Source organism: Electrona antarctica, assembly GCF_951216825.1.
Source record: "Electrona antarctica genome assembly, chromosome: 13".
Taxonomy (NCBI): domain Eukaryota; kingdom Metazoa; phylum Chordata; class Actinopteri; order Myctophiformes; family Myctophidae; genus Electrona; species Electrona antarctica.
This window is the reverse complement of record NC_136794.1, coordinates 21,340,369-21,361,142: the sequence shown is the minus strand read 5'-3', so window position 1 is coordinate 21,361,142 and position 20,774 is coordinate 21,340,369. Positions and strand designations below refer to the sequence as shown.

At 42.5% G+C, this 20,774-nt stretch overlaps 1 protein-coding gene across 1 annotated transcript in view; it reads right to left on the bottom strand.

Annotated features, from left to right (window-relative positions):
- Positions 1 to 207: 207 nt before the first annotated feature.
- The window catches only part of kcnj3a (potassium inwardly rectifying channel subfamily J member 3a), a 34,195-nt gene continuing 13,628 nt past the window's right edge, over positions 208 to 20,774 (bottom strand). The window contains exon 3 of the mRNA XM_079518262.1: positions 208 to 1,046. Within this exon, the coding sequence (XP_079374388.1) occupies positions 445 to 1,046 (602 nt within the window). The 3' untranslated portion in view covers positions 208 to 444. The remainder of the gene's footprint in view (positions 1,047 to 20,774) is intronic.

The following is a 20,774-nucleotide window of genomic DNA, read 5'->3' as shown; positions in this document are numbered from 1 at the left end:
AACAAAAGCAATCAACTCAAAACAAATGTATGTGCCCTTCGCCACCAAATTAGAACCATGTAATGTAGGTTTTCAGCATCGTAAACCATATGGCTTTGTGCAACTGTTCACTGTCAGTAAAATTCACTACGAAATAATCGTTGTAAAATAATATATCAATAAATGTCATGCCAGAAATTAGTGAAACTCTGTTCTACATGCGCTAGGTGTTATCTTACATGTCAGATTGTGCTAGTTGTACATCCTGACAAAAATCAGGTCTCTCATCATAGCATGTACGCTTACATCCAGGAACATGTGTGCTGTATTCCATCACCCTACTTTATATAAGGTGTATGTGCACATTATTTATATTCTACATTTCTTTTGATAAAAGAATATTGTCCATTAATAAATTGGGAATGGTACAAGGGGTTAGGGGTGAGTTAAAATATTCAGCCTGTTTTACGTGAAGCGATCGGAATTCATCTTTCTGAGTTTAGGTGGCAGGTGTCCATCCATTCTGCCCCCTCCACCGGCCTGCATTCGCTGCAGCTTGGAAGGTAACTCTGCCACTGACTTGCTCATGGGCTCTGTGCAGATCTTGGAGGCCTTGCTGGCCTGCTTGTCGTCGTAGACCCCAGGCACCGAGCTGATACGTTGCAGCTTCATGGGCAGGTCTCCGAAACTGTATGTCATCTCCGATGTGGTGGAGCTCATCCTCAGCAGCTTCTTGGGCATACCGTCGCGGCCCCCCGTCTGCATTTTCTGCAGCTTAGTGGGGAGCTTGGTGGCACTCTCGTTGTCCTCCAAGGTCTCCAGGCAGTCCAGGGAGCTGTTCTTCTCCCCGCTGTTGCACAGGGATGGAGACATGAGGGGGGAGGAGAGGAGCAATGCCTCCTCCTGTTCTTTAACACTGCATGGTGTCGTGGGCACCTCGAACGTGGCATGGAACTGTGAGTAGTCCACCTTGAAGAAGCCCTCCTCTAAGGAGATGACGGGGTAGAAGCGGTGACCCCACAGAACCTCGTCCTCTGTGTAAGATGTCCTGGCTTGGCATGTCATCCCTGTCAAAGACACACACAAACAATGCACAGAAGAAATTTTACTTGAATGGATGAATTGTTTACTGCAAATTAACTGTGGCAAATGACATGCCATTGTCTTGTGAGTGCAGAAGAAGTAAGGGTTAGGGTGCACAAGAAGTAAGACTTTGTTTTGGTCTGGCCCGGACCGCTGGCCTACTTGGTCCAGGCACCTAGGCTCTAATGCGTTGCAGGTTCGAGTCCCGTTCCTGATGACCTTTGCTATGTGTGCGTGTCTCTCCCTGTCTCTCTCTCTCCCTCTTCCCTGTCTATCTTCACTTAAATCTAGCAACAAAGGCAGAACCTCCACACCACCCCCCCCCAAAAAGAATCACAACACAAAAATGAGACAGGCCTGATTCAATTACATCCATGGCCTGGTGCCCTTAGCTTCAACAATGGGGTGTTCCTATTTTTGAGGGGCGCTAGCCCCTCCTATATCCAGCTTTTGGTGTGTGTCCACAAACTTTGTCCTACACAAACATTAAATTCCCATTGACAATGAATGGAGAATTTGGAGAATTTTACGTCATAGTGTCTGAGCAAATAGACACAGTGTCTATTTTTCGTCATGATGATGTACAATGATAAGAGCGCCCCTCACTTCACACAGGTGTGATCTTTTGACTAAACAAACTGCAAACAAAACTACATCAATAAATTAGTACTTAAGTTACAGTATTACCGAGGCAGCTGCTTATATAAAATGCTTAATTGATTTTCCGAGAGCAAAAATGACAATTATGAGTAAGTTCCAGACATTCTGAAGAAGCAATGTGCTGCTTAATCATTTGCCATGTATACAATACATAATTTGAACTACACACTGCATTAAAGTAGTTGAATGGGGGCATTCAGCTATTTTAATGCAGTGTGTATATTATGTAAATGATGTATTTCCTTGACTTTGTGCTGTCACTGCTGTGTACATTTGTTTCAAGTGTCATATTTTTATTTATGCATACAGAACTGTTGCACTTACTGATAATCATTACTCAAGGGACTGAATCAAGCAGCCATAGAAAACACCTATTTGTGTCATTTGATGAACATAAATGAGCTTGTAGATCCCTTTCAATATTGAGGCAAAGGCTCTGTTTAAAATGCCCAAAATATTTCATATAGCTTTAAATGTACAGCACCGTATGCATCCAAAATCCAGCTACTTAGCAATTCAGTCCACACCTTAACCTTGCTTAGTCACTACAGCAGATAAAAGATTATAATAGTTAAATTACTGAGGAGGCAAATCACAGGGGTGCTGACTGCAGATACAGCAGTAAGGTAGGAGATTAAGCTCACACTAATATTTCCTAGGAAAGTGAATGCTTTCTTAAACAACAAAGATAGATTTAATCCAAAGCACCAACATTTACACATGAAGCCTATGTTCTCCGGAATTTCTCAGCTGTTTCTAAGCTGAGGCGAGTTCGAAAATCCTTGCTGAAAGCCCTTAATTGCATGCTTTCAAGACTACTAAACAAAAGCACAAAACCTAATTAAGATTATCTATTTACTATCTTCCAGTTGTAAAAGCATGTGTTTGTGCATGCTTGTGATTGTCCCACATTATGGTGTATATTTGGCAGAAATATTAAAAAACAAGGGTGATGGAATAGCACTGCATGCTTAACACTCCCCTCACATCCCCATAAACAAATTAATACAATTAGTCAAATTGTGAGATTTGAATTAATGAGCAGCAACATTAATTTGTTTCACACCAAGTTATGGAATGATTATCACTAATCCACTTGCTACTTGTCACTCTTATTCATATCTTCATATATTCGTCTAAAGAAACTTGCATTTAGAACAAAGCCCTTTTAATACATTTAATATGATTTTCAAGAAGTGAATAGTTACCCTCATAACACCTCATAATTCTGTAGGCATCTAAAACAATGTACTTGAATTATACCTTAGTTTATCAACTGAGCACAGTAAATGACAAACTTATTTTAGCCCAGAGTAAGGGCTGATAAAAATATCAGCCCTTACTTTTTTTTATATGCATACATATTGTATCGTGTAGATTCATGTCATGTACTACACACTTTGTTTTTCTCTCTTTTAACTGCAATGATGAGCCGAATTTCACCCATGTTACTTGTAATGTGATGTGACAATAAAGATTGATTCTGATTCACACGTTGTGTTGATGTGTTTGTCTTTGTAGAAATTATAGGCATCTGTGTTTCCACCCAATTCCCAAGGTCATGAAATAATTCGCCAATAACTGCTCTGTACACAATCACAGATGTGCATGAGGCTGTGACATGAAATGTGGTTGGGTTATTCAAAGTATTACTTCTGCATGATCACTTCAGAATCCTAAGTGCTTTAGGTATATGGAACAGTGTTGCAGTGAGTAAGGCTGGAGGAGCTAATGGGGAACTCTGAAGCCGTAAAGAAGTCAGTTGAGGGATTGAATGACTGAATGTGTGTGAATAGAAAACCAGTTTGTAACACCGGTCACAACATAATTTAATTTAGTAACATGATTAACATCATGATCTTATAGTGAGTGTATAATAAAACCACTTTTTGGTCTTTTAATGATGTTGTTACCGCCACTAATCAGTTGCCAGACTTGTCGGATTGTGCTGTATTATTAAATGTGTGTTGTGTGCCACAATTGTAAAAGGCTGAGCAGCAACACAGAGTGCATAGAAGGTTAATGTCACTTCTTCTAAAATTACGCTGGGAGCTCTAGTAAATTGATGTAATGCTATCAAAATCGACTTGAAATGAAATCATACCCAAAGCCACCCCCCCCCGCCTTGAGAAGATAGCAATGTTCCCCTGTTCCCCACGACATGGCTCGACAAAAATACCTAATATTTGTCTAAGCAGAAAGCATACATGTGCATATAGTTCAGTCAGAAGAAACGGAGAACAATAGTCCCCCAGTACAAAATCATTCCAATGTTTTTTTTTTTATCACTCAATACAAGACCATCCATCAGGCCTTCTAGGCCCTATGGTGAAGTGTCTTAGATTGTCTGCACAATCATGACCTTTTACAACACAAGCCCTGTTCAAAGTGCCATTCTTTTGTTGGAATAATATATTTTGGTAACTTTCATCAGGAAAGACCTGAGCTCATATTATAGATGTCATCTTTAATAAAGCACAGAGTGATGTTCTCCCCCTGGCTCATCACTCACATATTGTGGATTTTGTCTTGGCAGCTATGGTAGCTTGGTTACCATGTGCTGCTGTGTACACTGTCCCCATGACGCACACTTGAACACCTTGGGTGTCATCAGGGGTGGGTGTCCGACTCTTATGAATAACTCTGGATTTTGAGTTCATTCAGTCATTCCAATAATGCATTGTTGATCAAAAACTATACTCCCATAGGCTACGTTTCTGTCTATGTATTTGTCATTCAAATAGCAGATCTCAGACTTGGCACTGCACCTATGCATTTTGTGTGGGTGAACTGAGCGAGTGAGAGAAGGGGCAGCGCACCTTTTAAAGAGCTTGTCGTAATCTGGCATTAGTATTGATATAAGAAACATTTACAAGAAATAGGATGAAGCATGAAGGCAATAACTTAGGCAATGAATATCAGGCGAGGCTAGAGGATATTATGTTGCTGTAGCAGATGAGTCAGTTCCTGCTACTGTCTCATCTACAAGCTCAGGTTGGTAGAGAAAAGCTAGCAAGCCAGCACTCACTGCGATATTAAAGCCATATTGATAAGTTGTATGACAGTGTCGTGCACCGAAAGCTCAAAATGCAATGCGTTGTTATTAGTATGGTTGCCCTAACAGGACAACCACACTATATAATTGTCACACTTTGTAGTGTGGTTGCCCTTTTTTTGAGTGGTGCAACCACTCCTATAGACAGCTATGTGTGTCCCTGCATGGCTGCCTGGCTGTGTCCCTGGGTCCCTGGCTGGCTGTGTCCGAGCACGAAAATAGCATTTGGTTGGTTTTCACCACCAAGTGTCACTGTTGTGCAGCCTAACACACACACACACACACACACACACATATTAACTGTATGATGATTTTGGGTGTGACAGTACAGTGACAGTACAGTACAGTAGAGGGACCCCCTTGGGACCCCCACACGGTCATTCTGTCATTTCTCAACCATTTCGGATGCAGGGTGGCTTGCCGGAACGGGGCCGGCACCCTGGGCGTGATCCTGGGGGTCTGGATGTTCCGGGGACCCCCACACGGTAACTCTGTCACTTCTTGACCATTTCGGACGTGGGCGGCTGGCCAGAACCGGGCCGGCACCCTGGGCGCGTTCCTGTGGGTCTAGAACTTCCAGGGACCCCCCGGGGACCCCCACATGGACATGCACCACCAAACAAGAATTCATACATTATGAATTAATAACTGCTGCTGCCGTATATCTCCAGAATTGTGCTATGAAATGTAAATATCTGTGTCTATCTGTATTTAATGTGTGTGGAACACAGGATGCGTCCAGAGAGAGAGAGAGATCGTGCGATTTCCACAGCACAGCATAGGGACATTACATTCTCCTCAGACATATTCATATATCTTGGTAAAGAGTGTATAAAATAACCAAAACTGAGTAGCCTACATTTTCATCTACAAGGCTCAAATCTCATGTGAAAAAATACAATTACGTGTATGGCATCAATTTAAAATGTGCATAGCCTATATTGTTGGATACACTGCTCTCAAGTAATTAATTGCATCATTCCAGCTGTGCAGAAGTAGCCTATAGGTCAGGTCAGATCAATTAGGCTGTCACGCAGTGCAAGGTCTGAAATAAGCTGACCATCTTCCCTTAAAGGTTTAAACCATAACATGACTATCGCAGACCCCCGCTCTGACCTCCACGGGGACCCCCCTTACCCGCAGACCCCACACGCAGAATACCGCGGACCCCTGCTGAGGTCGGCACGGGGGTCCCCGCGGAGGTCAGAGCGGGGGTCCGCGATAGTCTGCCTGGGGGTCCGTGGAGAAGGTGGGTCCCCGCGGAGTTCGGCACGGGGGTCCCCGCGGAGGTCAGAGCGGGGGTCCGCGATAGTCTGCCTGGGGGTCCGTGGAGAAGGGGGGTCCCCGCGGAGCTCGGCACGGGGGTCCCCGCGGTAGTTTGCGATGCGTGTCGTCATGCCGGTCACATTGATGCGTGTGGTTTATTTTCCACATGCCTGGTTGCTGCCGTTTAATTTAATATTATGCCAATATATGGCAAGTAATGCAGAATATAGCCTATGCTGCATAAATTATGCCATATTCAGGTTCATATATGTGCATATATGTGGATAAAAAGGTAATATATATAGTAGCTTATGCAATTTATATTTCCATGTGGGGGGGTGCATCAGCTAGGTGGGGAGGTAACAGGGGGTGCATCAGGTCGGGAGGTAACAGGGGGTGCATGGCCAAAAATGTTTGGGAACCGCTGCCATAGAGTATTAAAAGGATAGAGACTGAACCGGAGCGATAGCCCCGCCCCCCGCTATTCATTTCAGTGGAAGTTGCTCCATGGCGTTTTGAAGCACCCGGAAGAACCGTCTACTTCCGTGTTTTTTTTCTTCGTTTTGGACACCAAATTTGGTGTGCAAAATGCGGAAGTGCAAACGGGTGCTTAATGTTAAACCCCAGCTGCACGGGTCCGCCTGCAATCCCCGCTCTTACCACTAGGGCCGAGCGCCTCAACGTTGGAGAGCCTCACTGGGGGCTTGGTCATGACGCATCTCCCCATATAGGCCACGCCCATTTGCATCAGCATAGATTTTCCACCATTTCGAATTTTTCAAAACGCACTTTTTGCTCCTCCACCTACAGATTTTGCCCAAATCTCACACAAATTGGTACACATGATCTCTGGACCTGATTAAATCTGATTAAAATGTCCCAACATTTCAAAAAATGCAGTAGCAGATTTAGCATGGACACAAGTTCACAACACGTCAAACAGTTGTTTGCTTGTTTACAGTTAAATATTATTTTCATATATTTAAGTGAAATACTAGGGCCTATACTTCATTTAAAAAGGTGTATATACAAAATAGTTGTTTCTTTATTTTTGTGTGATTGCCATTTATAAGTTAAATGTTCTCAAATAGAAACGTTAATTAAATTGATATTGATCAAAGTTATTCAAAGATTTTGGACTTTTTGGAAATACGTTGTTAATACATTATGTGGACTAGGACATTCCAAATCGGACCTAGACATTTGTCACCAGCCCTAGCATAAATCACTTCAATCTGGAAATGCCCAATGGAAAGACATCATAAGGAAAAACACTTCTCTCTGCGTCTATTCTACACTGTGTCAATTTGTTTTGAGTTGACAGGTGTTGGCACTTTCACTTAAAGAGTGTAAAACAACAGACGCTCTACTGTCTGCCTCCAATATGCAGATCGTTTTTGCTACCTCAGCAACACCTTTTCTCAACAATCGGACAGATTCAGTCAGTTGTCAGTGTGATCAAATACTGTACATACGGTATATGGAGCTTTCACCACTTTAATAACTCCATTATGGTTGAACGTCCCTCAGGGATCAATTGTTTTCTGTAATTGTGGAGAAAGCTTTCGCTGAAAATAGCCGATCACAACATGTCACCACAACATAACGAGTTGTGAGCAGGTCTATCTCCTATTTTCAGCTAAAGCTTTGCTAAAGTGGACTCTGGGGTTTAAGTGGTTAAAGGCATTTTTTTAGATGACAGTGCTGCACACATTCACAGCATGCACACACACATCGCTCTGGAGTGAAATAAGGTGCTTACATCCCCCACGAGAATGATCTCCCAGGATTCAGAAACCCAGAATCCATCTCGGCTCAGGACTCTAAATAAATGTACTTTCCCTTGATAACATAGAGCTGGCCGCTTTTGTCGTCTAACATAACAAAGTGAGACAGCACCTGAGTCAGTGGACTGACAACTAAGATAAAATGGATTCGTTGGTGGCTGGAAAAGAAAAGAACTGTAAACTGGGAGGCAGCTTGCCAGTATTTCTTGATAGTGCCAAGTGGTATTCACAGACCAAGTTGGCAAAAAGAAGCTTATCCAGGATATAAAATGTTGAGGATCATATCTGTTTCCACCCTGGCTCAGTGAGGTCATATGTTCTGCTATAGATCTGGGCTTGACAGAACCTGACACACATAGGCTTCTAGTTTGGAGGCTGCACAATTGATGGGTTTGCAGTTTGACACAACAGTGCAATCAATACAGCTGGTGGATTAAAAAGGTGGGTCTAATGAAAAAGAACAACCCACCACAAGAAAACTTTTTTTCCCCCTTCGTTGTGCCTTTTATATAATATTTTCTACATTCTCTGAATAAGGGGGAAGAAAGAGATGGCAGTCATAAATCAAACAAGACCTAATGCTACTAATTCTGCCTAAACAAAGTACTAGATAGCATCTAACTTAATTACAAAAAAAAACGTATGTATATTCCACTTGCGAGAATCAAATACAAAAAAAGAAAATATCAAAACATTGATGCAACTACTAGGCTACACCACAAAACCCAACAAACCATCTAAGCTACACCCAATTAAATTGTGTACGGAACCCCCATACCTTTTTTAATAAATACAAATTACAAAAGAGCAGAACTTTTGAGCACCAGTAGATCGTTAGGTTCACTTGCATTTAGGAACCTAAATGTTTATTTCATTCAGCTATATTATATGAACTAGAGCAGGGGGTACTCAAATACAAAACTTAAAGGTCCACAAAGAATAAGACAAAGGTCTATAGTGTTAGTCATAAGCCACATAATCTGTCAAAATGTGTAAATTGATTTAGTTACATAATGTATTAATTACGTGCAGAATGACCCGTCCCATACGTCCTATGATTCCACCCACTCATCACTAGTCGTCGCTCTGTTATTGGATGCTGATAGATCCAAACGTGATAGAAAGAGAAGCTGTGCGTGGTCTTATCTGGATGGGGGGAAGAGTCCGTTATTGCCAGACAGCTGGGCTGCACGGTGTACAGTACCTAGGCAGTGGCTCAAATCACATTGGACAATGGTGTAAGAACGAGAGAGATTCATATTTCCGTTCACACAAAATGAGTTTTCTCTTTTTGTGTGAATGGAAATATGAATCTCATACTGTATGGGAATGAGAAAACAGTTATTGTTTGACAGCCCACAACATAACTGTTGTGTACTGTATATACTTTGCTGTTGTTGTATACGGTATACACTGTTTACATGTTAGTGTTATTACTATTATATGCTGCTACAATAGTTAAAGTTTAACGTTTTACTCTTATGTATGTACTGGCTACACAAGATAGCGGATCGGTTCCATGCATGCAAAATAGTACATACTGTACCGGTAATGAGGAAAATATGAATTTGTGTCTTTTTCTTCACATTCTATTCATTCCAAGTTCACCATCTTTTTTATGCATGCACTGTAATGTCAACATCAGGGAAGGCTCATTACAGTGCTGGTAAATGGTGCATTTATATAGCGCCTTTATCCAAGGCGCTTTACAGAGATTGTGCATTACATTCACCCATTCACACACACATTCATACACCTATGGCAGCGGAAACTATGCAAGGCACCAACTAGCACATCGGGAGCAATTAGGGGTTCAGAGTCTTGCTCAAGGACACTTCGACAGTAACTCTGGGGGAGCCCGGGTTCGAACTGGCAACCTTGCGGTTACCATCCAGCCACTCTACCCCTGAGCCACCGCTCATAATAAAAGTCAAAGAAAGGAGTCTTTCTCCTGACTTCCATTTTGAGATAACCTCACCAAATATACTCCCACTCTCTTTTTAGTCGTGTCTTTCTCTCGCTGCTCTCTCTCTCTCTCACTGTCTGGCTGATCTTCTTTTTCACTCAGCAACACAAACAACCACAAGCCTCCCATACACCATCACACACAAACGCACACAAACTCCCCCATGCAGCCTCACTCACCAGTGCAGCGCTGTCAGCAAAGTCCCCTGACAGTCTATCAGAGCTGTAGCAACAACACAAGTTATGTATGAGCAAAATGCAGGCAGAAATAAGAATCTGGATGGTGAATATATAGAGAGCATCCTGACGACACAACGCCATCCCCGATTCACCATTTTATCCCATTGTCAGACAACCCGCCACAGTCAAGCCTGTCAACAAAATGCCTGGCAGCACAATCACAGATGGCTTAAATGACGATGTTTCCTAAATGGCGGGAAGAAAAATTAAGTGGCAGATAATTCTGTGGCTCCTAGTTCCGTGATGCACGAAGAAAGGATTCTCATTTGTCTGCATTTACGATCTGTGATGTAAAATATTAAAGGGCTGTGCGGAGCGAGATCTACAGTGCTGAGCAGAAAGCCATAGAAGAGCATGTGTAGCAATGTGCCTCAGAAGAGAGTAACCACATGGACCCTTGCATCCTCGGGCCTTCATTTTCGGGCCGAAAACTAGAGTTGAGAACTCTAGTTTTCGCTGGCTGCCGGGCGTGGTTGCACAAATAACTTTGGGGCGGACCCGTCTAGAGTTTAAATGGACAGGTATCAGTCAAAAGGGAGACATCGAAGAGGAAGGATGGATGGGGAAGGATCAACATATGGAATGTCAGAACAGGTCTGACATATATCCATATACTAATATTGATGACATCAGGGATCTCCATATATGGGCTTAATTGCGACAGCAGGTCACATTTACTATGATATGATCCCTGACTTACTATCGTCCCTGATGATGTCACAAGACCTGGGCACAATATATGGGGGCTTTCCCCATGTATGGGGATTTTAAGTGACAAAAAACGCAAGATTTCATAGTTAACTGCGACCTTCGGTCGACCTTTGCGCCCACCAGAGCGAGCCACACGTCCTTGTTTTTACTCGGCCAGTCTCTGTGACGGGAGGCGCTTGAAGTCTTTGCAAGGCTGCCCGGAGCCACACATTCACAGTCATAAGAGCGGGAGCTGTGCTTAGACGCCCGCACGGCCTGGGTTTGTAAGGCAATCAAGTGCTCCCCTTCCCCAGTTCAGCTACAGAGCTGCGGGATCAATGTAACGCAGGTGGGAATGATGTAAAGTGATTGAAGGTGTGGATTATCGTGAGATTTACTACGTGGTCTAATATACATTGAAATTTTATTTAAAGGATAGCCCCTTGAGATGCATCATCTCCTTTTAGAGGGGGTCCTCGGGCACAACACAATGAATACAGTACATAGACAAAACAATACATCAAACATGTCAACACACAACAATACTTATCAATACAACATCAACAAAACATAGAGGCTCTCCAATCCACTAAAACACTACATCAAGACCAGTAGCAACTGCACTGAAACACCTTACAATATACTAATAATAGTGATAATAATAATGATAATAATAATAAAATAAAAAAGATAAAAAGAATAATCAAGCATTAAAGTACACACCTCTCCCCAAACAATAAATAAAAAAATCAAATCAAGATAAAAAAAAAATAATCAGAAACAAGTACAAATGGGTTTCAGGTCTGCAAACAAAGAAGCCATGAAAATGTTAAATTATGTAATTTATCTCAAAGAGACAGACAAGTTGTTCCAATCAGATGTACCTTTAAACTGAAAAGCATGTCTCCCAATTTCATTAGATGTTGTGGGTACGGGAAAATAAAGTTGTTGAGTATGTCAAGAGGGTATCTAGCGTTATATGTAACTAATTACTGTTTTAAATATGATGGATAATTAAAGTAAATGCACTTAAAAATGAAAAGCAACCAGTGGAAATGCCTCAACAACAAACAACAAATCTACAGATCCTATTGTATACAACATTTAATGAATGGACATGAGCCTCAGTAGTATTCTGATCAATCAGAAACCAGCCAATCAGAATCAAGTATTGGGACTAACCATTTTAGAAAGGGTCAATAACCATATGAACCCTAGCAACCCTATTATGTGAGAAAACCTTAGGCAAAAATAGCAATTCTGTAGATCTTGTGGATCAGCTATTTTCAGCAGAGAGAGATGGAAAAAGGAGTGGGGCCAATTATAGAGCCCTGGGAGACCCTGCTCAACTAAATATAATGGGGTTTAAGAGGTTAAATATCCACCGGACAGAACAATGCAAATACTTTGGCTCCTTCATAACTGAGTGGTCCCCATTTTCAATAAACTGTCAAGGACAGAAGAGATTGTCTGTAAAAGGATGAAAAGAAAACATGTTTTCTCATTTTGAGACAGATAGCCTACATATGTCTGTTGTCGCCAGAAGTCACATAATCGGTTTCTATGGTGACCACCATCAAGTGGCAAGACATAGAAAACGTGTTGATGTTTTTATTGACTTTAATTTGCAGAGACATAAAGGATCTTGTGACATTGGGCGCTTAGCCCAGCCTAGAAAATCTTTAGATTTTTACCAAATAATAGGTTCTGTGTATAATAGGTTCTCGGTTTCCAGAAGTTCAAGGTTCAAGGTTGTGCTTTATTGTTACATCTTGTGTACAGGTACATAAGAGTAAAACTTATTTTTGTTTGGCTTCCTTCATATAATGCAGGAGCAAATATATAATATAACAGCAAAAACACAGCAAACAGTGGGATGGAATATAGAGTGCAGAAAAAGAGAATCATATATGTGCATGTTTTCCCTGTAGTAGCAAAGTTAGGTGAAAGTTTGTGTGAGCAACTTCACAGTAGGCTATGTTCCATAAATATACTGTACAACAAAAAAGTTTAGAAAGGTGCAATTCGAGCTTAGTGCTAGAAGAGGGTAAATGTGCAAGGGGGGGGGGGGTTCCTTTTTCCTGATTCTTTCTTTTCAGTTCTTATCAGTTCGTTCATGTATCTGGTTGTTCGGGGAAAGAAGCTTTTTGCAGTCTATTTCCAGGGGCTTTGAGACTGCGAAACTGTTTTCCATGCGGCAGCATCTCAAACAGTCTGCGATTGTGATGGCTTGGATCCTTCATGATTCCTCAAGCTTTGCTGACACAGCGTTCACCGTACAGGGCTTGGATGGGGTGGAGCACATCTGCTGATGAGTTCGGCTGTCCAAACCCCAATGGACAACACCGCTCCAAATTCTGTTGTTGACAATAGTGATTATATCATCTGTAATGTATTAACCCTCTGCAATGCTTTGCGGTTGAGGTCGGTGCAGCTGCCATACCAGGCCGTGAAGCAACCAGTCAGGATGCTCTCTGTGGTGCCTCTGTAGAAAGCTCTTAACCGTCTGCCCGCCACAAACGAGGAACACGAGGGTGTAAATTAGTACTCCAAAGTAAGTGTTACGCGCGATAAAACCTTGCCACTACGCTATCGAGGGATTAATTAATGCTGGCGGTAAATGTATTAACACTTTTGGACCCATGCCAGCTTTATTCAGTTTTCTGACTGCACTGCCCAGGTGAGGTCCTCAGTGATGTGCACTCCCAGGAATTTGAACTCTCTGACCCTTTCCACTGCAGCACCCCCGATCTGGATGGGAGAGTGGTCTCTGGGAGGCATCCTGTAGTCAAAGTTCAGCTCTTTAGTTTTGTCAACGTTGAGAGCCAGATTGTTCTCTTGACACCATTTTGTCAGGCTCTCCACTTCTTTCCTAAGCTGTTTCATCATCGTTCGTGATCAGGCCTATGACTGTGGTGTCATCTGCAAACTTGAGCACTTGGTTTGAGCTGAACAAGGCCACGCAGTCGTGGGTGTACAGGGAGTAGAGAAGGGGGCTCAAAACGCATCCCTGAGGGGCTCCTGTGCTGAGGGTCAGGGGGGCAGAGGACGTCGTTCCCAACCGTACCACCTGACGGCGCTCCGACAGGAAGTTGAGAATCCAGCTGCAGAGGTTTGGCTCTTTAGCTTGGTGTCTAGTTTGAGCGGGATAATGGTGTTGAACGCCGAGCTATAGTCAATGAACAACATTCTCACATAAGACTTCTCGTTCTCCAAGTGAGAGAGTGTGGTGTGGAGTGATATTGCAATGGCGTCATCCGTGGATCTGTTTTGTCTGTAGGAAAATTGCAGGGAGTCCAGTGTGGGTGGCAGCTTGTTGTTAATCTCCTTTCTGACATCTCAAAGCATTTGCTCACAATGGGCGTGAGTGCGACCGATGGCATACCCGATCCGTTACCCATCCCACTTCAGTTCCTCATAGGTTTGTTTGATTGGCTCAGCAACTGGAAACACGTCTGAAACCTCATGCGCAGGGAGAAACGCTGCTCCACAGTCCACACTGTTCCCCACTCTCTCGTTCACCTTGATTTGTGCACTGCTCACTCTGCACTCCACTCAGGCCCGCTGTGTCCAAAAAATTCCGTGGCACAAATGCGTCCCCAACCCCCATCAATGTAGAGAGCCGGCCGGCCCTAGATGGACAGCAACTATGACGCAAAGCATGACACGTTTCCTTTTTATGTACAGTATGCAGTAGGTCTTTTTTTTAATAAGATGGGCGACATCGAGTGGTTCAGCCAAATCAAAAATAGCAAAAAGTAGCAGATCTACAAGTTCAAAATACATCAATTTACAATTTTACAATTTAGGCATTTAGCAGACGCTCTTAATCCAGAGCGACTTACATTAAGCAATTGCATAACATCACACATCGCATTGTGAGATTGTAGATCTGATACTTTCGGTACTTTTGTGTGACAGTATCATACAAGTAATAGGGCATTTATTTATGAAAGTATAAAATTATGTAATGAGCAGATATTAAGGTTTCTGCCTGACAGCGTTGATGTTATAGATATGACATATCTTTCAATATGTTCCTAATGCTTTGCTGTACTAACCCTCTCATAGCTTCTGCTTTTATTGGGTGACAACTTAAGGGCTCGTTTTAAACTGTGAGTCTGTGACAAATATGTGATAAACTGTTATCCCTGTGTCTTATCTGTCTATCTCACACTCTGCTCTACTTCACCTCTCTAGTAACTCTTTTGGTGTCTCATCTCCTCTGCTCTCTTCTCATGTTATTTTCTCCTCCAAAATCTAACCAATTTCTTTCTTTTTTATGATGAAATTATCATACACATAGACATAACCAATTATTCCATGATACAATAGGTGTTCAAAGTCAACCCCACTTTCTTTCTACGCTTAGCCCACAATAGCCCATGTTCCACATTAATATCCAAGTGACTGCGGGGCAGCGGTGGCTCAGGGGAAGAGTGGCCGGATGGAAACCACAAGGTTGCCAGTTCGAACCCGGGCTCCCCCAGAGTCAGTGTCAAAGTGTCCTTGAGCAAGACACTGAACCCTGAATTGCTCCTGATGTGCTGGTTGGTGCCTTGCATGGTTTCCGCCGCCATCGGTGTATGAATGGGTGAATGTAATGCACAATCTATGTAAAGCGCCTTTGCTATATAAATGCACCATTTACCATTTAAGCTTGCTACACCAGTTCATCTCAAACTGTGGGCCGTGGGAGATGGTCAGGTGTGCTGTGTAATTAGTCTTTTCATGATTATTTACATTGCTATAATAATCTACTGTATATGATTATAGCTATGTATATGATCATAATACAACATCACATTTGACATAAATGTGTCTTGGAAATACTTAAATTGTAAATAATAAATTGTGTGTTTGCGTGCAAAAACATTTGAGAAACACTGAGCTAGACTAGCTACAGTAGTTGGCTAAAGAGCCCTCTCATCAACCTGAGTTGTAGATGAGGCAGTGGAATGCTCACATCTTGACTCATTTCTGCTACAGCAACAGGAGAGAACTCTTCCTCTTCCTCTACCTTCTAGGCTATAGCCTCATCTTTGCCTCGTTGCCTTCATTCTTTTTATTTTTGAAAAAGCTTCTTATATCCGTGGCCTTCATGTCTTGCCTTAGTGAATTACAGTAGATAGTTAGCTACCACCAGATGCCTACAATGACAATCCCTGTAACTGTTATGCTCTCTCTCTCTCTCTCTCTCTCTCTCTCTCTCTCTCTGTGTCTTGAGTGTCTTCCTCTGCCACTGCTTCTTGCAGAGGACCCAAAACACAATATATTTTTGATAGGCAATATCATTTTACATTTAAGGGTAGGCTAACTCTATATATTTTGCTCCCCCGGGTGTCCCCTTTTTCTCCTCTACACCAAATTTAAGCGTGTCGACTCGAAATATGTCGCATTGCAACGTATTGTGAGCTTGTAGATTGTCTATTTTCACCAACGTTTTGCCTATTTTTGCCAAATCACCCCTTATCATGTCATTCTCAGATCATGGACACTAGGGCCCTCATTTATCAATGGAGTGTAAATTCTGCCTTAAATTCGAGCGTGGGGTTTGGCGTACGCCGACGTCAACGTGGCATTTATGCTTTCCAAACAATGTATGGAAAGCATAGAGTTATATGATGGAAAGCCAATTAAAAAAAGTTTCCCCGAACCCACTCGCTTCCCTGCCTGTTATACCTTACACTTTTCCACCTTTCAAAATCTCTCTTGGAAGAGCCACCCATCGACTAATCTAATATACGGCAACCTTCCCCGTGTTTCTTCACTAGTCCAATCCAGAAGAACACATTTTGCCGGCCTGAGAGCTAACAATGAGGTTATACCTTCCCTTCTTCTCTGGAATCCTGCCTCAAAGCATACCAGAGGTAGAAAACTGTCATTCCCTGCTGTCATCGCTAGGGACACATGCATCAGTAAGCAGGAACTGGGGATGGCAATGAAGGACCCGAAAGTCTGGCGTGGCATTGTGAAATCCATGATCTCGACCGCGGTCGAAAAATGATGATGATGATGATGATTATTATTATATATGAGTAAACTGGTGTGTGGTGGGCTGGTTATGGGTTACCTCTCCCGATGTTGTCCCCAGTACTTGCACTGGATCAGCACAGTTGACATTCGAGCGTTGCGTCGGGTTTATCCTTAAACGAGGAGGTTACAGTACCCAAGGGAGACTTCACTCTCCACCTTCAGCAGTCTCCAATGTGTCTCCGTGTCATGAAAAGATTCCAGCACAGGCAGCGCCCCGCTCACAAAATCATTGCATGTATGCGCTCATGCAAACTTAAAGCACTGTTTAAATGGATTAAGCAAGTTAAGCATCTTGTAACATTGTTTTGAATTGATTTTAATTGCGTGTACACTTGGAAATATCCTACCAATTTCATATGACAGACAAAATATATATATTTTCACATGTATTATGTATTAGTTTTATAGCTATACATTTTGGAGTGAATAAATATGTTTAGATGCCTGTCAGCTGGTCAGACAATGCTGCTCCGCTTGTCTATGACAGAAAACGGGTGCAGACAAAGCATACGACAGCTCCCAACCAGACGTGAGTTTTGGCGTGGCGAACGTCAAAGTCCAAAGTCATGTTGGAATGATAAATGCGGAAAATTGTGGTGATTTTGACGTACTGTATGCCCTGGGTGTAAATCACGGTTAAAACATGAGCCGAAGAGAAAGATATGGGGCTATTTCTTTTAATTAATATTACTAGTAAACACTGTTGCCTCGGACACCTATACTCAGTAGAGTGCTGTTTTTAACATTTCCCAGAATCTGCAATGGATGGTTCCAGTTTGTTCCTCCCATTCACAGGCGGTGTGAGCAGTATGTGTATAGCTATGGGGGAGGGGTGCTCAGGGAGCCAGGATGCTGAGGCGATTGTATGAGCGTGGAGGTAGATGGAGACGGAAGGATGGGATGGGAGCAGAAGCAGTGTTTGCCAAACCCTCTCTAAAGCAAAGTGGGGTGGAAAAACTGGCCACTGGAGCACATGGCCCAGCGCCATTGACGCTGCCAGGAGAGAGCATAGCCGCACACATTTTTCCAAACGAAGCCAATGCTGCTTTAAAGGAAACAATGACAATCAATGGCTTGCCTTTAGTCCAAACACCCACTAATGGCCATGAGAAATATTTGAGACTGAGATGTTAGATGGCTCTATTTTGGTAATACAGTCTCAAATATGTTAGATATGTTAGATGTTAGATGGCTCTATTTTGGTAATACAGTTATTATTAATAACTGTATTACCAAAATAGAGCCATCTCACATCTCAGTCTCAAATATCTCTCATACACTTACACTGTACAAATACAACTGCTCTTTCCTAGAAACAGACTGACCATGGACAATCCTGTATTGATTTATATCTATAGTATTATATTATATATACACCTAGTCCCATTCAGGTATGCGGTTAGGCGCAAGCTTGGCACAGGGAGGACGACGCCCCTGCCATGCAGAGTCCAAGGCACTTTGGATAATAACATCATATCCTGTGTTTGTAAAACTGAACTTAAGTATAACGTTTTGAAATACAAATGTAGACAAATATTTATTTTTTACCTTATGAGGAATTGATTGAGGAATTGATTGAACAACAGCAGGTGTAACTCATTATTATGATGGTGTGCGTACAGTAACTGTTAACATTCTATGCTATGCTGATATGCTCAGTATTTTAGTTTTGCTACACAGTCAAATTCTTGAGAATTTATGTAACCCTTACAGGTCCATTTGGGTACATTTTTACACTCTGAGTGAGGGCCCAATTTAGACTATCTATGGCGCAAAATGCATCTGGGGTGTTGAGTGTTAATGTTGGAACATGGCGCTACGGGGTGTATATTTAGATAGGCATGTGTTTTGGTCGTTACATTAATTAATGAGTGTTGGTTCTCATCATTACCCCATTTTTGCCAGGTGAATCCTCTGCTGTTGGCTTTGGCGACCAAGTCATGATTGGCTGACCCTAAGCCAATGGCATACTCTGAAACGCCGCCTAAGCCAATGGGAGTCTGCGCCACTTGTGTAGCCAATCGCGTAGTAGCAACCTAGTCATGATTGGCTGCCTCCTAAGCCCTGCCCCGCACTGCGGAAGTCTGCACCCACACTGCATGCAACGCCGCAGCTCGAAGCTACTGGAGAGCAGGAAAGCCACTACAAAACACTGTGATTGAACCAACAACAGCACGTCGGAAACGAATGCAAACAACGACCGCAAGGCTGTGACAGAAACATACACGTTAAAATAATAATAATAGGGGAAAAAAAGATGCACAACAGAGAGCACTTGTTTCACCTGGCAGTTAATGATATGCGTGTCATTCTTGTTTTATCACAGTAACCAAATGTCTTCTCATGCCCAAGAGACATCTGTGATATCTTGACACATCAGTTTAATAATCACATGCCCATTCTATTTTTTAAACTGCATATTAAATGAGACACAGAGGGATATGTGCCCTCGGAGCCCCGGTTGGATATTGATGATGGCCATACTGTAGCTTCGGAGAGAGATAAGGAAAGCTATGGATGACCGACACATAAATAAAATGTAGATAACTACTTACGGAAATGAATGCATCTCTTTTTCTCTCTATTTTTCTACTACTGGTTTTGTGGTAAGCTACCTTATCAACTTTTTTAATTTTAAAGATATTTTTGATTTACACAGTACTGTAGGTTCCACGATTTTGTAACCCTGTTTTCACCCAGTGCCAATGCCTGAGCTGTAATCCTGGGCTCAACTCTCCCTCTGCCAACCTGGGGAGAGCTAAGAACTGATCTCAAACTTCCTTCAATGCATGACGAGTGAGCAGGCCGCTTCTTAGGAGGGCAGGAGGGAGTTTCCCCGGGTTGGACATAGCATGTGATAGGAACACGTTATTACAACCTCCATCAGGTGCCCCGGCTGACCAGGGGGAGGCAGTATAGAGACCAGGATTACTGCATGTATTTAGTGAGGGTACCTACCCTAGGGGACACGTGGAGAACATGCAAACTCCACAGATCCTTTCACCAACCCCACCTAGGGTATGGGCACTGATGACGCGGAGGAGAGAACACGCCACCCAGCACCTAGAGCGTCCCTGACGGGAATCGAACCCGGGACCTTCTAGCTGTGAGGCGACAGTGCTACCGACTGTGACACAGTTCCCCTTTAAAATAAATGAAAACATGATGGATGGCTGCATGCTCCGTGCATCAGGAACTCTTACTTACTCTTACAGGAACTTTTCAACCAAGATTCATGTTTTAGGTTGTTATTTGACAAAGTAAAAGATGAGTGTTAAAAAAAAATTCATTTGCTGCTTTCTTTCGTTTTAGGGATTTTACTGTAGCTGTTTTTGACAGGGGCTAAATATGTTTTTTTTACAACATTTTATAGCGATTTCTTTTTTTATTATTTACTATAGTCCTACTAGACCCCAAGAAATTACAGTACATCTGGCCACAGAAGATCACAGGATCTACTGAATGTGAAGGTAGCCTACTGGGGGGATGCCATACTGTGTCATTGGCTCAATATGTCAAGTTTGACACATTCAGTAGATCTTCGTGATCTTTTGTGGCCAGATGTAATTTCTTGGGGTCTGGTAGGACTATAATAAAAAAAAGAAGTAAAATGTTGTAAAAAAAAATACACATTTAGCCCCATGCTTGAATGGCCCCGCCCCCTGTCAAAAACAGCTAAAATCCCTAAAACGAAAAAAAGCAGGAAATGAAAAGAACCTTTAACAGGTTCCGTCCATCCGACGTGCCCACACCTCATAAGCAAACCAACCGACGGGTTGCAATGACGTGTGTACACGTCCTAGCGCATCTTCAATGATATCAAACGAGAGAAGAATATTCTGAATTTTTTTCATTTCTTTTTTAGTTGGACTCTAAGGCCACCATACACTTCGCTCTTCGTTCATGAGCGGTCTGGTCACTTCCCTGTTTACCGCGGCAGAAAGAATGCCTCGTATCTCCTAATCTAGGGCACTCTCCGTGGTTTTGATCAGATGGATATACTAAGCTCTTCA